The sequence below is a fragment of the Zootoca vivipara genome, chromosome 12, assembly GCF_965207765.1.
Source record: "Zootoca vivipara chromosome 12, rZooViv2.hap1.1, whole genome shotgun sequence".
NCBI lineage: Eukaryota > Metazoa > Chordata > Lepidosauria > Squamata > Lacertidae > Zootoca > Zootoca vivipara.
The window spans coordinates 18235596-18251678 of record NC_142595.1 but is presented as its reverse complement, the minus strand read 5'-3'; the positions used below and the strand labels follow the sequence as shown (position 1 = coordinate 18251678).

Genomic DNA, 16083 nt, shown 5'->3' with positions numbered 1-16083 from the left:
ATTTCAGATCAGCCTTAATATTGATGATGGGTGCATTTCTGGGCAGTTGGTGTTACGGGGCTAGTCTACATGTAGTTAGGGTCATCTTGAACAGACCTTCCGAGTGTCCCTATTTTCCAGGGATGTCCCTGATTTAGAGAAGCCACCCCGGTTTCTAGTTTGATCCTGGAATGTCCCACTTTTCCTTAGGATGCCCCTATTTTCATTGGAGAAATGTTGGAGGGTATGGTGTTATCCGACCCCCGAGCCATCTGAAGGCAATCCTGTATAGGGCTTTTTAAAAAAAACCAAAACCAGTTTAGTGTTTTATCTTGTTTCTATATATGTTGGAAGCTGCCCAGAGTGGCTGGGGCAACCCAGTAAGACATGTTGGGTATAAATACAGTAGTAAAATTATCATTATGGAATGGGACGTCCCTATTTTCACCAGAGAAATGTTGGGGGGTATGCTTGAATTTTGGGCAGAAGTCAGGATTCGTTTTTAGCCAGAAGGGAGACAAATGTGTGTTGGAAATAGGGTGGAGAATGATGGAAAAGTGTGTGTGTGTGTGTGTGTGTGTGTGTGTGTGTGCTTGATGATCATCTTCCAAAGCAACTACTCTATTCCGAACTTAAAAATGGAAAGCGTAATGCTGGTGGTCAACAAAAGAGGTTTAAAGATTGTCTCAAGGCAAATCTTTAAAAATGTAGTATAAACACTGACAACTGGGAAACACTGGCCTGCGAGCATATATATATGCGGGTGGCGCTGTGGGTTAAACCACAGAGCCTAGGGCTTGCCAATCAAAAGGTCGGCGGTTCGAATCCCCGCAACGAGGTGAGCTCCCATTGTTCGATCCCAGCTCCTGCCAACCTAGCAGTTCGAAAGCACATCAAAGTGCAAGTAGATAAATAGGGAAGGTAAACGGCGTTTATGTGCGCTGCTCTGGTTCGCCAGAAGCGGCTTTGTCATGCTGGCCACATGACCTGGAAGCTGTACGCCGGCTCCCTCGGCCAATAACGCGAGATGAGCGCCGCAACCCCAGAGTCGGTCACGACTGGACCTAATGGTTAGGGGTCCCTTTACCTTTACATTCTGCATGGATTGGTTGCCTGGCAACATGTGCAAACACCTTTAGATACCTATTAGGTCCATAAATTACCATATAGCATATATTCAACACAAAAAACAGCGACAATTTGTTGTTGACAAAGGACAGCTGGACATATTAAAGGGCCCCATTACCTTCAGTAGCTTAGGGCCTTATCAAACCTACTGCCCCGCGATGGGCAAATGGTCTGACCCTGTATAAGACTCAGCAACATCAAGGCAGAAACTGCCGAGACTGGTTTTCGCCCCACTCCATTTGGGCCTTGGGGTTTCCCAGACAGATGTCGGTTGTTTTGAAAAGGCTCCATCCATCCTTTGTGTTTTCAAAAGCTTCTTATTCATGAGCAGCCATCCGAGCGACTGTGCTTTTTCCGCCTTCACAACCAGGCCTCTTTGGAAGGGGGCAAAATATCCACCGTGCGCATGTTTGCGCATGGTGCCTGTGTTTCCCCCTTTGACAAAGCACCCTTTGATGCAAAGAGCCCCTCTTCTCGCTAGCTCCTGAATGAGGACCATTGAACGCCGTCCAGCTTTCCTGGCATGTGGGGAGAAGACGCCAGCTCTTGCGTTTGGTGAGGGAGGGAGGAGGGTTCTCTCCCCCCTCACACAACCTTCTCCCTCTCCTGTTTAGAGTGTCAGGTAAGCAAAAGGATTGGAAAGCTCAGTCCGGATTGCAAAGATCTCAGAAATGCTGAGTATATGAGAGAGAGCTGGGAGGGTGTTGGGGAGGTGGGCTGCAAGTGGTGCAAATCTGACACTGGAAAAGGAGACCAGAGGCAAGGATGGTTCCTGGACAATGGATAAGAGGAAGAAGAAACCCAAGAAAGACAGGCTGGTGGATGTTGAGGTGAAGCAATGAGGCTGTGGAGCTGAGAGAAACAAACCTGCGGACCTTCTTCCTTCTGGCTTTGAGCATCTGCAGACAGGACCCCACAGCTTCACGTGTGCCTCCACAGCTCAGCCTTGAAATCTCTTTCCAGTGCCGTGGATAAGTGCTTCTGAGCATGCACAGAGTGCCTTTTATTCCCCACCCCCACCCCAGCATCTCTCCCACACAGTTTGGATCGTTGCACGAGGCTTCAAGGGTAAGATGGCATTGGCCGCTAGGCAAACTCACGCCCTGGCGTTTCACTCTCATAAATCACACTTTGCAAGAATGTATTGCAGGAGAGGAAGGTGACCATTGTGGTGTCGGGGCACCTTTTTTTTAAAAAAAAAAAATATGGAACTGATATTTTGTTTGTGGGAGGGGAGATGGGCTTTTGGTTTCTGGAATTTGTTCAGCTTCCTTTAAAAGAAAGGTGTTTTCTGGCTCACAGAGAAGAGGGAGGAAAAATTTTTTTGAGGGGAGAAATGTGGGTGTGAAAAAGAAATTTTCAGGGTGGAATATTCTCAGAGAGGGTTTTTTTTTTTTGCTTTATAATTATTAGTCGGCATTTAAGCCTCCTGCCTCAAGGAGTACTGTCTTCCTCAGAGTTTTGCTAAGTCGGCAGTTTTTATATGTTTCTTTGTCCCGAAATCATTGCCACTCTGTCATGCAGCAGAATGGTTGGGGCGGTGGGTTGGCTGTTTGCTTGTTTCTTCAAACTCTCCGGGGGTTTTGAGATTGTGGTGGTGGGGGTTTAAAAGAGAAATTTCACAGTGGCTGGAAACCAGCAGGATGAATCCCTGTGGGGGCAAATGTCTGAGGTGAAATATCTGGAGACGGGGAGGGAAAAAATCAAATCAAAATGAATCCGTCGAACTAAGGATGAGGTCAGGACAGGTGTTTTTGCCGGGAGGAGCATGACCCACGTGACAAGACGCATTTTTCTTCGCAGGGAGCTAAAACAACGAGGGCTTTACCTGCTTAAGTTTGTTTACTCTGTCTCTCTGTGTTAAAACATATGGGAGCCCGGCGTTTAGAAGTTGTCGAGCCTTACAGTAATAGCAGCATTGGGTGGGACAGGGGACATATTGACCAGTTCTAGAAGAAGTTGTGGGGTGGGAGGAAATAACCAGGCATACAAGAAGAGAGCAAGGATGAGACAGGACCATGCGAAAGGGAGAAGTTGTCAGAAGAACTAAGCGAAGGAACAAAACTCGCGACTCCTTTCCCTCAGGCTACAGCGTGCCCACACTGCGAATGTCAATTGGCGGGGCTGTCAGGACTCCCAGTCAGAAATGCAGATACATGTTTCTTGCCAAAGCAAGGTTCCTTTGGCCTTCAAGATCTTGCCGGGCTACAAGTCCCACCATTTCTGACCAGGGGCCGATGGGACTTGGAAGTCCAGGAACATATGGAGGGCCTAAGCTCTGCTTCCCTGTCTCTGACAGAAAATTATCTCAACGCCCTCACACAACTGTTTCCCCCTTGGTTCCTTGGGGGAAAGCCATGACAGTTAACATCAGGGCATTTTTTTTTAATCTAGCCGGAACTCGCCGGAACTCAGTTCTGGCACCCTTCAGATGGGCGCCATTATAAGACAACAAGGGAAGTGTTCGTGGTGAGTTCCGGCACCTCTTTTTCTAGAAAAAAACAAACAAACAAACCCAGCACCGGTTAGTAATGATAATTTCCCAAAGCGGCTTATGTTTGAAATGTTAGCCACACCAGTAAAAGTCCAGGAAGCCTTTGCCCCATTCTCCCAACCGACGCCCTGGCCTTGCGTGACAGAAAAAGTCCGAAGAACAACGGGTGTGATCGATCATTTCACATGCTTTATTTCAGCAGTCAAAATAATTAAAAACATCTCAAATTATTATACATATACAAAATAGGTACAGAATCTTCGGCCGCTCACACTCCCTACAACATCTGCCTCTTGTGAGAAAGAGAGGAATTATGGGGGGTTTTTTTGCTCAAGTCGGAAACCCAACGAAAGACAGAAAGTAGAGGAGCGGGGGGAAAGAAAAAGAGAGATGAGGGGTGATGTTGGCGGAGCTGAGGAGAAAGAGGTGGATAAGAAAGGGAAGAATGAATCAGCAGCAAGGGAGGGCGATGAGCGGACAAGGGAGGCTTGGCAAAAGTGTTTGCTTGTGGGATAGGATGAAAGATGGAAGAGAGAGAGAGAGAGAGAGATGGTGATGGAGGAGAAGAACTGGGGGAATGTCGGAGAAAATAGAAGCCAAAAGAGAATCCACCTGCTTTACAAGAGAAAGACAGAAACTGCTGAGACCTTGATCCCTTGTAGCAATGTTTGATTTATTTTTTCCTCATCCTTGATTTTTAAAAAATTATTATTTTTGCTTGTCAAAAAAGAAATAGCACCTTTTGAAAAAAAATTCACAAGTATCTCTGGGCAGCAAGGCATCCAGTTTGCTTTCCCCCTCCAATAATCTCATTTCTATAGCACCAAATGGCCCCCTTTTCAGCAAAGCTGTGCTCGGGGCGAGGTTTTTCTAGGTTTCGTCACTTCAAAAAGTAAAAAATAAAAAGTTCATGGGACCTGAAAATTATTAACATAGCAGACTAAAAAAAAAGTGATATATGAAAGACACAGTTAGCACCTTTATCTAAACCTGAAACTCTGCCCAGTTTCTTTGCCCCCCCCTCCATGCAAGCTGATGCTATTATTTTTAAAAAATCCCAAAACTACCCCAAAGAACTTGAAAATGACAATGGTGAGGTAGCCGTCCATACAACAATAATATACATTTAACATTACATTTTCTCTGCTTCCTGGTATTATTGGCCATTTTTTTCCCTTCAGTTGTTCACCGACAAAATAATTAAAGCTCTTAAACCTGTCTCCCCCCCTCTACCTGACCTCTCTGAGAGGGACAGGCACTATCACCTGCTCTTTTTCTTCAAACAGGTTTCTATTTGGAAAAACCACTCAGCGCCACACCTTTTTTATGATAACTTCGCCAAATTTATCCTTGTTGCCGACTGAACAAAACGGAAAAAAACGTACATTTAAAATGACTGAAAGAATAATCTTTTCAGTGGCATTGCTCCGAGTAAAAAAGAAAAAAGAAAGAGGAAAGATAAATCTCTTTCTATCAGGTACCGGCAGAGAAAGATGGTCTATAGGTAGATTTTGGGATTTATTTATTTTTTACAGTTCTGGGTTCAGAGGAGGGGAGGTTCTTTTTGATGGGGTTGTGATGGGCAGGTTTTACAACTAAGTTTAGTATTGCTCTGATTGTTGCCAGGAGGGAAAAAAAACACACACCAGATTTTCATACAGATGTATTTCAGGTGTTGCTTGGTTTCAACTGATTTTGTCGTTTTGTATGGTTTTTATATATGTTTTTTTGGAATGTACAAATATTGGTCCCACAATATTACTTGATATTTTTATTTTTTTTAAAGAAGAAGATAAAATCAAACCATTCTGTCTTTGGGGATTTTAATAATAATAATAAAGTCAAGCAAGTGGATGCACTTCCTTAATTATTTTTGAAAAGTCATTTATTTTTATTTTTTTGGTTTAATGCTTTTTTTGTTGATTTTTTTAACGGAAACAAAAATAGTTTTAGAGATGATGGAGAGAAAAAGACACAAATTCAAGTCCATGTGAAATTTCCTTCTTTTTTGGCTGTTTTTTATTTTATTTTTTAAACTGTCAGGTTTCCTTTTGGGTTTACAAGAAGCAGACTGGTCCAATATCAAAGCCGAATTCCTGGTCTCTGCCACCAATGTCCATGGGAGCCACATCAATGATGGGCAACCGGGATGTTTTTGTTGTCTTGTATTCGATGACTGTCTTGTCCCAACTGCCAGTGTGACGCTGCAGAGGGAGGAAAAAAAAAAATCAGAATTTTGTTTTTGGCTCCATAGACTTTTGAAGCTTCCAAGTACAGAGGAATGACACCCCTCTCCCCACATCTGATCTGAACTTTCTCCCTGGTCAACTGTGCTCCTCAAAGCTGGCTCCTGCCTTCCCCGCCCTGTTTGCCCATCCCATTGTGCCACTGGAACACATAATTACTCTGGCATTTAGAACTTCAGGGATTCAGGGCACTGTGAGAGAAGAGGCAGAACCAAAATAGAAGCTGGAGGATCTGTTATAGTCTATCTTCCGCATGACCAGAATTCAGGTCCTTAAGTCCAGAGGAAGCCACCATACATAGCCGGGGGGGGGGGGGAATGTCACACCATCTGATCTTGCGCTATGACTGTCTTCTGATGGATTTAAGCTACTCTGGACTCAGCCATCCATTTGGACGCTCTCTTGCCTTGAAGGCCTTTTGGGTCAAAAATCAGGATGTGCCTTGAAACGGAAACACCTAAAACGTCCAAGATTCTGTCCCCGATCCAGATAGCAAGTAGAGACCACTATACTAAGCGAGATACACCTTTGCAGCTTCTGAGGATTTTTTTATGGCAGCAGTACGGAGACTGCGGCCCTCCAGATATTATTGGACTGTAACCCCCATCACTCCTGAGCACTGGTCATGCTAGCTGGTGGGAACTGAAGTCCACCAAACTTCTGGAGGGCCACAGCTCCTCCATCCTGAGATCTTTCAGAGGGTTCTGCTGCTGAATAGGGATATTCCATCCCTCATCTGCTATGCTTCAGCACTGAAAAGCACCCAGTGATTGTGTTTCCAAACACAGATAGAATTCACAGCACTGAGACATCAACCTGCAGTCCTGACTTCCTTTGCCAGACCTGTCTGCCACCTTTTTTCCCTGCCTCTGGCCATTCTTACATATGACATTCTTTTTATATGGACTGTCTCCCAGTTCCAAAGCATGGTTTTAGCAGGGGGAAAGGGGAATACCCCTCCCAGATACGAGTAAAACACTGCAGCTTATGCACAAGGTCTCCAGTTTGAGATATATATATAATCTATTGTACCCCCCACCCCACAGTGCTACATCTAAAGACCCAATGACTCACCGTGCAACCATCCTTGGGGACTCCATAGACGAACCGGCTGTTGCCCTCTGCTCTGATCTCGATCTCGTTGGAGCCTTGGAGGAGCAGAGCGTTCTGCAGGTTGCCGGTCTCTGCGTTCATGTAAGCCACGCTGTTCTTGCAGTGGTAGGTAATGTTCTGGGAAGCTTCAGTGGACATCAGCCGCAAGAAGGTCAGTTGAATGGCAACGTCAGATGGGTCAGATCCCTCACCACCATATTCGAACTGCCATGGGAGACAGAGGGGTGGAGAGAGCAAGGAACTGGTTAGCACTCGTGTCATGTCCTCTAGGAACCCTACCCCCTGCTATATCTAGGAATCTAACCAGCTCCTTGGCTTTCTGTTCATGTTCAGAGGGCCAAGGAAGGAAGTAATCCAATAATGGGCAAAGCCAGATAAGCTGATTGCTGCCCTCTTCAAGGAGCCAACTTGGGAACCAATGAGATGCAGAGAGAGAGAGAGAGAGAGAGAGAGAGAGAGAGAGAGAGAGAGAGAGAGAGAGAGAGAGAGAGAGAGAGAGAGAGAGATGGGCTAACAGTTATACCTTCTCCTTGACAGACTGCTTTTCCAAGTTGCACCATCTACAGCTTCTTTGAGCTAGACTACTCCAGCATGCTAAGTCACCTTTCAAGGGACCTTTGAGCCTAGCTGAACCTCTGGAATAGATCACTTGAAAACTGGCCTATGCTTGCTTTTAACCAATGATCTTCCCCTCTCCCTTTTGCTTCCAAGTACCATAGAGTTGGAAGTGATTTCATGAGCCATCAAAGCCCAACTTCCTGCAAGCACCAGGAATTGTACTTTGAGGCTCCTTGGTCAACATAAATTCCCTCTTCCTATCCATTTTCATCTGTTGTGTTCAACATCCTTGGACAAAGGTTAGGAGTGACATCAAGCCATCATCCAAGTGCTTCTTCTGCCTTTTGAATCAAGCCCATTCCAATGAAGCCCAGTGATGCCCAGGCCTCCCTAGGAGGCCAATTCAAAGGTTCTTCCACCATTTACAGCTAAAGGCCCTTTCTCAATAGGCAACTTAATCTTTCTGGTTACAATCTGAGCAGATTCCATGGCAGACATGGAAAGTAGACATGGATTTCTCAGCCTCATTGAGGCCGCTCCTACTTGTGCATTAAGGTGATTATCAATTCTCAGTCTTTTCATCCCCTTGCTAAACGGTCCCAAAGCTTCCATTTCAACAACCAAACAGTCACCAGATTCTTCTGCCTGCAACATTCTTTCCACACATGGAATTCACGTGGAGTTCATAGCCATTCTAGTTCAGCAGGTGACTTGGAGGAAACCTGACCCTGAAATAACTCTCTCCGGTCCCAGCTCAGAATACGGGATTGGCAGTCCCAGCTAAGCCACTTGCTGGTTAACTGTCGCTGCCTCACCGATTCCTGGTCTCACCTGGAAGCCATCGGACATGCTTTCGCCGAACCAGACATGCTTCTTCTCCTTGGGGTTCTTGCTGATGTACCAGTTCTTCTGGGCGACGGTGGGCTGAGAAGATTGGACACAAGTCTCTCCAGTCTCCATGTTACAGTAGACCTTGATGGCATCCAGGTTGCAGCCTTGGTTGGGGTCAATCCAGTACTCGCCTGATGAGGAATGGGGTTGATGGAGAATGGATTGCAGGAGCAAGAACAAACAACAAAACCCCATCAATTTGCGCCCACCTGATCTAAAAGGGGACTGGCCAACCATTTGCCCCTCTTGCTTCTTCCTATCTCACAGATCCCCTCCCCACCCCATGCAATGAGTTCTCAGACTTGCCCAAGTGGGTCAGGAAAATAGGTGCCTAAGCCTTACTCCATATAAGACGAGGAGGCAAACAGCTAAAAGCAAAAGAATAGAAAAGAGAACTACCTATGTGTGGCTGAGATGGACTTTAGAGAGCCAGGGAACAGGGGGAGGTGGCTGTGTATGATAAAAAAATAGATGGCTGCCCCATCACTTTCCAGCATTAATTATCTACACAAGTAATGACATTCTGGTTCCTAAGCATATATTTATTTTTTTGTAGAAGGGAGAGGGGCCAGAGAAGAGCCTGGGCTGGACCTAGAAGCATTACAGCAACTTAGAAGGCCCACTTCACCTTTTAGGACCTAAGATTATTATTATTAATAATAATAATAATAATAATAATAATAATAATAATACCGTAATAATAATATTTTATTTATACCCTGCCCTCCCCAGTCAAGACCGGGCTCAGGGCAGCAAGTCACATTCTGCAGATAGAAGCTTCTTGGGAGAATTAATCGTTCTGCTTGACTCAAGCATGTTATTTAGGGAAATAACACCCAAATCACTGCCCAGTCAGAATCCGGTGGAAAATCCATTCCTGGCCCCAGACCTGCGAAAACAACTATGCTTGGCTGTGCAAACAATCCCCAGGTGAAAGAGAAAGGTCAACAGTGGCAGAGAAGAGAGAGGAAGTGAGAAGATTGATATACAAGGAAGAAAAGAGCAGGGCAAAGCCATTCTGCCAACGGAAGTGGTCCAGAAGAAGAAAGGAGAATTTGTGGCATTTAAGAGATGCCCCACTTCAGCACCTCAGAATCGTGTGTGTGTGCCCCCACCCCCACCCCGTACTTACCACTCTTCCAGTCTCCGTGGCACATCTTCAGGTCGCGGCAAGTGCGGGCTGGGTTCTTACGGGTTCCGTCAGGGCTGCGGATGTTCTCGATCTGCATGGACAGGCTCTTGAGAGTAGTGTCCACTTCCAGGTCGCGGTCGCGCATCACGTTGGCATCGTCAGCTCTGTAGTAGCGGCCACCGTCGTGAGCTTTCTCCTGAGGAGGCTGGGGCAGGAAGCTGAAGTCAAAGCCTCCGCTGGGTGGGCCTGGAGGACCGGGTGGCCCAGGTGGTCCGGGAGGACCCTGGAGAAGGAAAAAGAAGAAGAGTTGGAGGCAAAGATCTCATCCACCCCTTATGCTGTTAACTATGAGCTTTGTACAGTGAGAAGGGATACGTACAGCAGGACCAACATCACCAGTGCGACCGCGGGGACCAGGTGGGCCAATGGGACCGGGAAGACCGTTCAGACCGTCTTTGCCAGCGGCACCGGAAGAGCCAGGGGGACCCTGTCAGGAAGGCAGAGCAAAAATGTAGCACGAGTGAAGCTTTTGTTGTTAGCATGAATGCAGCAGCATTCAACAACAGGTGCATAGAAGGACTGAAGTCTAGCAATAATAGCTAATTGCTAAAATGCTGCACTTCACAGCCCAATCCATACTTACTCTTGGACCAGCAGGACCAGAAGCGCCAGAGGGACCTTGTTCACCAGGAGAGCCCTGCACAAAAAGAAGAAATTGTCAGTTTTGATGATCATCCGGGGCAAAACCAGGTTTACTTAAATGGGAGAGAAATGCAGTCCTATTCAGTAACAGAGAGGAAGCATCAATCTAGCTTCTGTCCATGTCAATCTCACATGTGTTCCTTCATAAATCTACTCTTCCAAGTGGCAACGGGAACCAATAGGTTCACTCAGTACAAAATGAAATGAAATGATATCTATGCTGCCATACAGACATTGCTGGGATTTGAAAAGGCGGCGCTTTGTCCTGGATCTTAGGCAAGTCAATAGAAAAATCACTTTGGGGAGGGGGTCCTGGTTTTTACTTTTTGAAATATGGCAACCCTATAATTTTTTTTAAAGGGGTTTCACTCAGTAGAGTGGAAAGTGGGTATATCTCAAATGGAAGCCTTTCAGCAATTAGATTTCTAGCTCTTGGGTGGAAAGAAGGATAGGCAATATTTTTGTGGCATATTTTTTCATACAGAAGTGCCTTGTCACAACTACTGGGTAGCATACTGTATTCACATTTGGGATCAGGAAGAAATGTGTATCAAATGCAGATTGCTTTGGGGTGTGTGGAGATCTAGAAATATCTTCTCCAATCTTGCCACTGTGTAATTAAGTGGGCTGCGTTAACGAGGGACCCGAAGGAAGCCATGGCAATAGAAGGCCTCCATCTTTAAAGTTCTTATTTCTTTGCCGCTAAGGTAGGCCCAAGCCTGCCCTGGCCATTGCTCAGTGACAACAACTATACACCGAGTGACAGCTGAGGCCCACTGCTGCTTTCGGCCACATGGCAGGCTCAAAGCCTTTCTGGACTGAGGAATGCGTGGAACAAATGGAGATGTGCATGAACTCAGGCAAACACTTATTTGCAAAATGCGTGTTATGAAAAAAACAACAACTGACGAGCTGTAAGGTGGGGGAGGGGGATACATATGGGTAGCTGAAGAAATTTAGGAACGAAATTGTTGCTCATTAGCCTGCCCTCTGTCTCTAGAAGTTGGAAAAAATGGAATTGCAAGTTTTAATTAAGTAAGCTGGTGCAATTGGAGATCTGGGTGGAATTGTAAACGGAAGCCGCTTTATGGGCGAGGGCTTTGGGGACCCTTCAAGGACCTGCTGCTGTACAGGCCAAATAGATGTCAAAGCTCCGCCTTTTCTTTTCTCCGCCCCCGACTAGATGTTTCATCAAAAAGGTATCCAAAGATGGAATTTCCTTGCAGAAAGCGAAGGTAGCTTTTGCTCATTAAATGATTAGACTGAGATCCGCCTGTCTCTGAATAGTGGTTAGTCAGAGGCCTCTGGGGAGTTCGGAAAACAGGGTGGGGAAGGGGGTAGATTTCCTCTGGATGCAGAGGCTCAAATTAAGATATCGTGGCTATTGAAAGAGAGGTCTGTCCTTCATTCTTTTTTTCAGACCGCCATGGAAATGAGATAGAAAAGCTCTAGCTCTCTAGATCAGAGGTGCAAGGCTCTCATCTGTGTGAGGGCATTTCTGTCCTTCATGAGGACTAAAGCCTTAAAGCAGACCCTCCCGGTGTGTCCCTTATTTTCCAGGGATACCCCTGACTTAAGAGAAGCCGTCCTGGTTTCTGATTTGATCCCGCTTTCCCTATTTCCATTGGAGAAATGTCGGAGGGTACGGAGCTCTGTGACGCTTGGAGCTTCTCTACATCAAAAATGGCAAAGAGCCTTTCTGGTACTTACAGGTGGGCCAGGGGGCCCCTGGAGACCAGAGAATCCTCTGTGACCCTTCATTCCTCTGTCACCTTGTTCGCCAGTCTCACCCTTGTCACCACGAGCACCTTGTGGGCCCTAGAAATGAAAAAGGAAGTTTTGATTTATTTTAACTTTTATTGGCTTATTGGGCTTTCACAAAGGAAAAAGGAAGGAAATGCCTATCGACAAGCCACTCTGCATAACCGGGGATATGAACTTCGGGTGTGTAGGGTTTCTAGTTGTATTTCAACCATATAAGGCAAAGGGAGCAGAGATTATGCAGACAGTTAAGTGTCTAAATATATCCATTCAGAATATTATATATTCTACCAGTATAATATAGCTCAGCTGGTAGAGCACGAGACTCTGAATCTCAGGGGGTCATGGGTTCGAGCCCCATGCCGGGCAAAAGATTCCTGCATTGCAGGTGGTTGGACTAGATGACCCTTGCGGCCCCTTCCAATTCTATGATTCTATGAAAAGAAAGAGAGAGAGAGATTTAAAAGCCCAAACTTACTGCAGGACCACGAGCACCAGCAGGGCCAGCAGGGCCAGCAGGGCCAGCGGGACCCTAGAGGGAAGGAGAAAAGGGTACATATCATCGCTTTTAAAATTCAACATGTAATTGAGCATGCAACTTCTTTCTTTAGGAGCCCAGTCCTTGGAAGGGAGGGCAATCACAGCAGGAAGAGCTCTAGTCTGTCTGTAGAGTCTATCCATCTATCTGTCTATTTCTTTGTTGGATCGTTAGTTATAAAGTGTTTTCACTATAGCAGCCAGCCTGATGTTTAGGATGTTTAGGTGGGAATATATATGGCCACCAGATGGCTGCATCCACCTTGCTAAAACTAAGCAGGTTTAGGTCTGCTCAGGATTCGCACGGGGGACCACCTGGGAACCCCCACGCAGACTGCCTCGAGTTCCAAAGAGGGAAAGGGCAGGATATAAGCACGCCAATGAATAAATCTGGGAGTTTTCTATTCCTGCATTTGGTAGCAAGGTCCTGGGATGTTCCATAGGATTTGAGTGGAAGATACTGCTCCCTGGGTTCTACCATCCCCTGCTTGGAGAGTGGAATCGGAACACATTAAGATCACAAATGAGTGACCTCATTAATCCTCTGGCAGAGTTGCAATAAGGATGGGGAAAGCGCAATGGAAGAGGTTCCCCCACGGCGCTCTCATATGGCTCGAGTAATTATTTCAAACTAACAAATGCGGAGCCATAGGTGGATGCCAATCCAAGTTAATTAAAGCAGCGTGAAAGAGTGCCCCTTTAGCGAATGTGAGCACAGGACCAGAAGAGGCATGCGTTCCACGTTAATTAAGTACGAAGGCACGCTCCTGAAATATGTCAGATTCTGAAGCTGGGTGTGTGTAGGGTATGCCCACCTCATCTGCAAAAGGATACCCATCTTGCCTGCATCTTTACTGATCGTGAAAACGGAAAGTTGTGAATGACTGACATTATTTCAGATCCACTGAATGCATTTTGCATTGTAGCAGAAGGAAAGGAAGCGCCACTTACAGTCTCACCGCGGTCGCCATTCTTGCCAGCAGGGCCAACTGGGCCAGGAGCACCGGGGGCGCCGGGAGCGCCAGGGGCACCAGCTGGGCCGGTCTCACCACGATCACCCTGTTGGGGAAAGGGGAAGGCAAGAAGAGGCGATCAAAGCTCAGAATCGGTGTGCGCTTGTGAAATCAAGTCTTTCACTTTGCAAAGTTATCGGACCCGCGTCTTGCGACGCCGGCCCGTTCCGGACACCTGCTGTAGACACGCATGCATGTTCAACTCACCTTGGGACCAGCAGCACCATCGCGACCGGGAGCACCTTCTGCACCAGGAGAACCCTGTCAGCCAAGAAGAAAGATGGTGAGACTGAGATCGTGGCGGCGTTGAAGCTATAGAACTCTCTAGCTTACCAATGGGGGAATCTAGAACCGAGTTAAAACTATTCAGCTCTGTAACTGAACTGTATTATTCAATGCACATTTATTAGTAAGGATTTACAGACACATGAAGTTGCCATGAACTGAGGAGGACTACTGGTCTATCTAGCAGTATTGTCTATCCTCTGTAAGGACAAAAAAACCCAGGCACCGTATCTCCAAGGTCTCAGGCAGCAGCCTGTTTGGATACCCTTTTAACAGGAGATGCTAAGGAACACACCTGGGATCTTCTGCAAGAAAAGCATAACCCTGATCATGGTCCCTCATGAAGCCACACTGCTCGGAGCATTGGTCTACGTATTTAGCCCAATATTATTGCCTTACTTTCCAAAGCTCCAGATAGAGGTCCTTATCGAAGCTGATTTTAGCTGGGGATGCCAAGGCATTCTGCACCTGCATTTTACCACTGTCTGCACAGTTTGGCTTGGACCACATTTCTGATCAATGGTAAGAGACTGGGGTTTGACAGAGAAAGGTGAGCAAGTTTAGGAGTCCGGTATGCCTGTGGAAATTGGGAGACTTGCCTCACGTCCAGATTCACCAGGGGGTCCGGCCAAGCCAGGTGGTCCCATTGGGCCAGGAGGACCGCGTTCACCAGAAGCACCAGATGGGCCTTGTTTGCCAGGCTCGCCCTGTGGAGATCAGTCCCAGTTAAAACAAAAAGAATCCAGTTGTTGAGATGCAGAAGAGGGGGGGGGGAAGACAGCAGGAGAGGAATCGCATTCACACATTGTGCTTGACCATGGTTAACTAGAGTTAAAAAGAGCGAAAGCAGGAGCCTAGTCTAGGCAGAGTTTGAATTCCTTTCCCTGGGACCTCTGAAAGCACTAAAGTAGAGCTTTCAATGCAACATGGGTTATGGGATGGAGCCAGGGAAGGCTATCTTTTCCATAGGGTTCTATATCACTTGATACATCACTCTGCATTTCAGAACTAGGAAAGCATCTGTTGTATAAAGCATGGGCTAGTCTCAGATATAGATTTCTATGGAGTTTTGTTTTGTAAGGCTGACATCACTTTTCTAGATACTGTAGGACCCAGAGCACTGTTCTGTTTATGGAAGCTCGCTCACTTCCTGGTACTGTATTGAGAATCCAGGAAGTTTTGTCAAACCAGAATTGCATTTTACAAATTAAATCTGTTTCAGCTTTGAAAACTGAGATTTATAAAAACACTTGGCCAAACCAAAGATCCTTGTCTTCCTGATCAATGCTTAAGGCAACAATATTAAGTTATAATTGACCAAATTCAATATTTCAACTCCCCACCCCCGCCCCCTATCTTGGACCCTTAATCCAGCTACATCTTTAGTGGTCTACTAGGCTGTGAGACAAATCCTCATTAAGAGGGGACAGAGTCAGGATTTGAAAACAAGTTTGAGCTAGAAGAACTTGCTTGAGAACTTTCCCCCCCAGAATTCCTTTCATTTCCAGTACATGCAGCTGTGGTTTTATCTGTTCCGGGGAAGCTGTGGATGGTTCTTTTAAAACAGAATTTCAAAAATTTGTGAGCTGCTTCTAAGAAACAGTTGTACTCCTCAAAAAACAAACAGGCAAAAAACACCTGCCCTTAAAACAGAGAAAATCTGTCAAATGTGTTTCAAAGGGCTAGAAAGATGCTCAGATTAAAAACCTGAACAGATGAATGTTACTACATCTTTCAGGACGTCCTGTCTCGGGGCGACATTCAATGTAATCAACAGGATTCCCTAGAAATGTTTCTTACTTTTGACAATTCACAGAACTTGTGGTTGAATGATAAGTCTTTTTGATGGGGTAGGGAAGATTTGGAACCGAATTCCAGGGTTTAGCCTTCACTTTGCAGCAATTTGGCCAGGGGCTGTGCAAGTATTTCTGAGCAAGCTAAAACAATAAACAGTGCTTTGTCTTAGCTCATCCAGACTTCCTTTTGAGCTATGTTTCTAGGCCATGTTTCAAATCTTTGTTAGAGCATTTTGTTGTTGTCTTTGCGCTTTCCCTGCAAAAACCCACTCTGAACTGCTGAACTGGAGCAAACGGCAATCTGCAGAAAACCTGAATTGCTATTTGTTCCGATTCAGCTTTAAAGAGCAGGTTTTCCTGGGGAAAGTGGTGGGGGGAAAAACAACAACTCTTGGATACAGAGCTTTAAAGTGCAAGACTTGTGCTTAAGAAAGCCTGGGGCAAAAGT

General features: G+C 46.0%; 1 protein-coding gene across 1 annotated transcript in view; it reads right to left on the bottom strand.

Annotated features, from left to right (window-relative positions):
• Nucleotides 1–5468: 5468 nt before the first annotated feature.
• The window catches only part of COL1A1 (collagen type I alpha 1 chain), a 45295-nt gene continuing 34680 nt past the window's right edge, over nucleotides 5469–16083 (bottom strand). Inside the window, exons 41-51 of the mRNA XM_035136277.3 lie at nucleotides 14439–14546; nucleotides 13762–13815; nucleotides 13493–13600; nucleotides 12483–12536; nucleotides 11954–12061; nucleotides 10185–10238; nucleotides 9921–10028; nucleotides 9542–9824; nucleotides 8350–8540; nucleotides 6922–7164; nucleotides 5469–5805 (exon numbers count right to left, since the gene is read on the bottom strand). Coding sequence (XP_034992168.1) covers nucleotides 5659–5805; nucleotides 6922–7164; nucleotides 8350–8540; nucleotides 9542–9824; nucleotides 9921–10028; nucleotides 10185–10238; nucleotides 11954–12061; nucleotides 12483–12536; nucleotides 13493–13600; nucleotides 13762–13815; nucleotides 14439–14546 — 1458 coding nt within the window. The 3' untranslated portion in view covers nucleotides 5469–5658. The remainder of the gene's footprint in view (nucleotides 5806–6921; nucleotides 7165–8349; nucleotides 8541–9541; nucleotides 9825–9920; nucleotides 10029–10184; nucleotides 10239–11953; nucleotides 12062–12482; nucleotides 12537–13492; nucleotides 13601–13761; nucleotides 13816–14438; nucleotides 14547–16083) is intronic.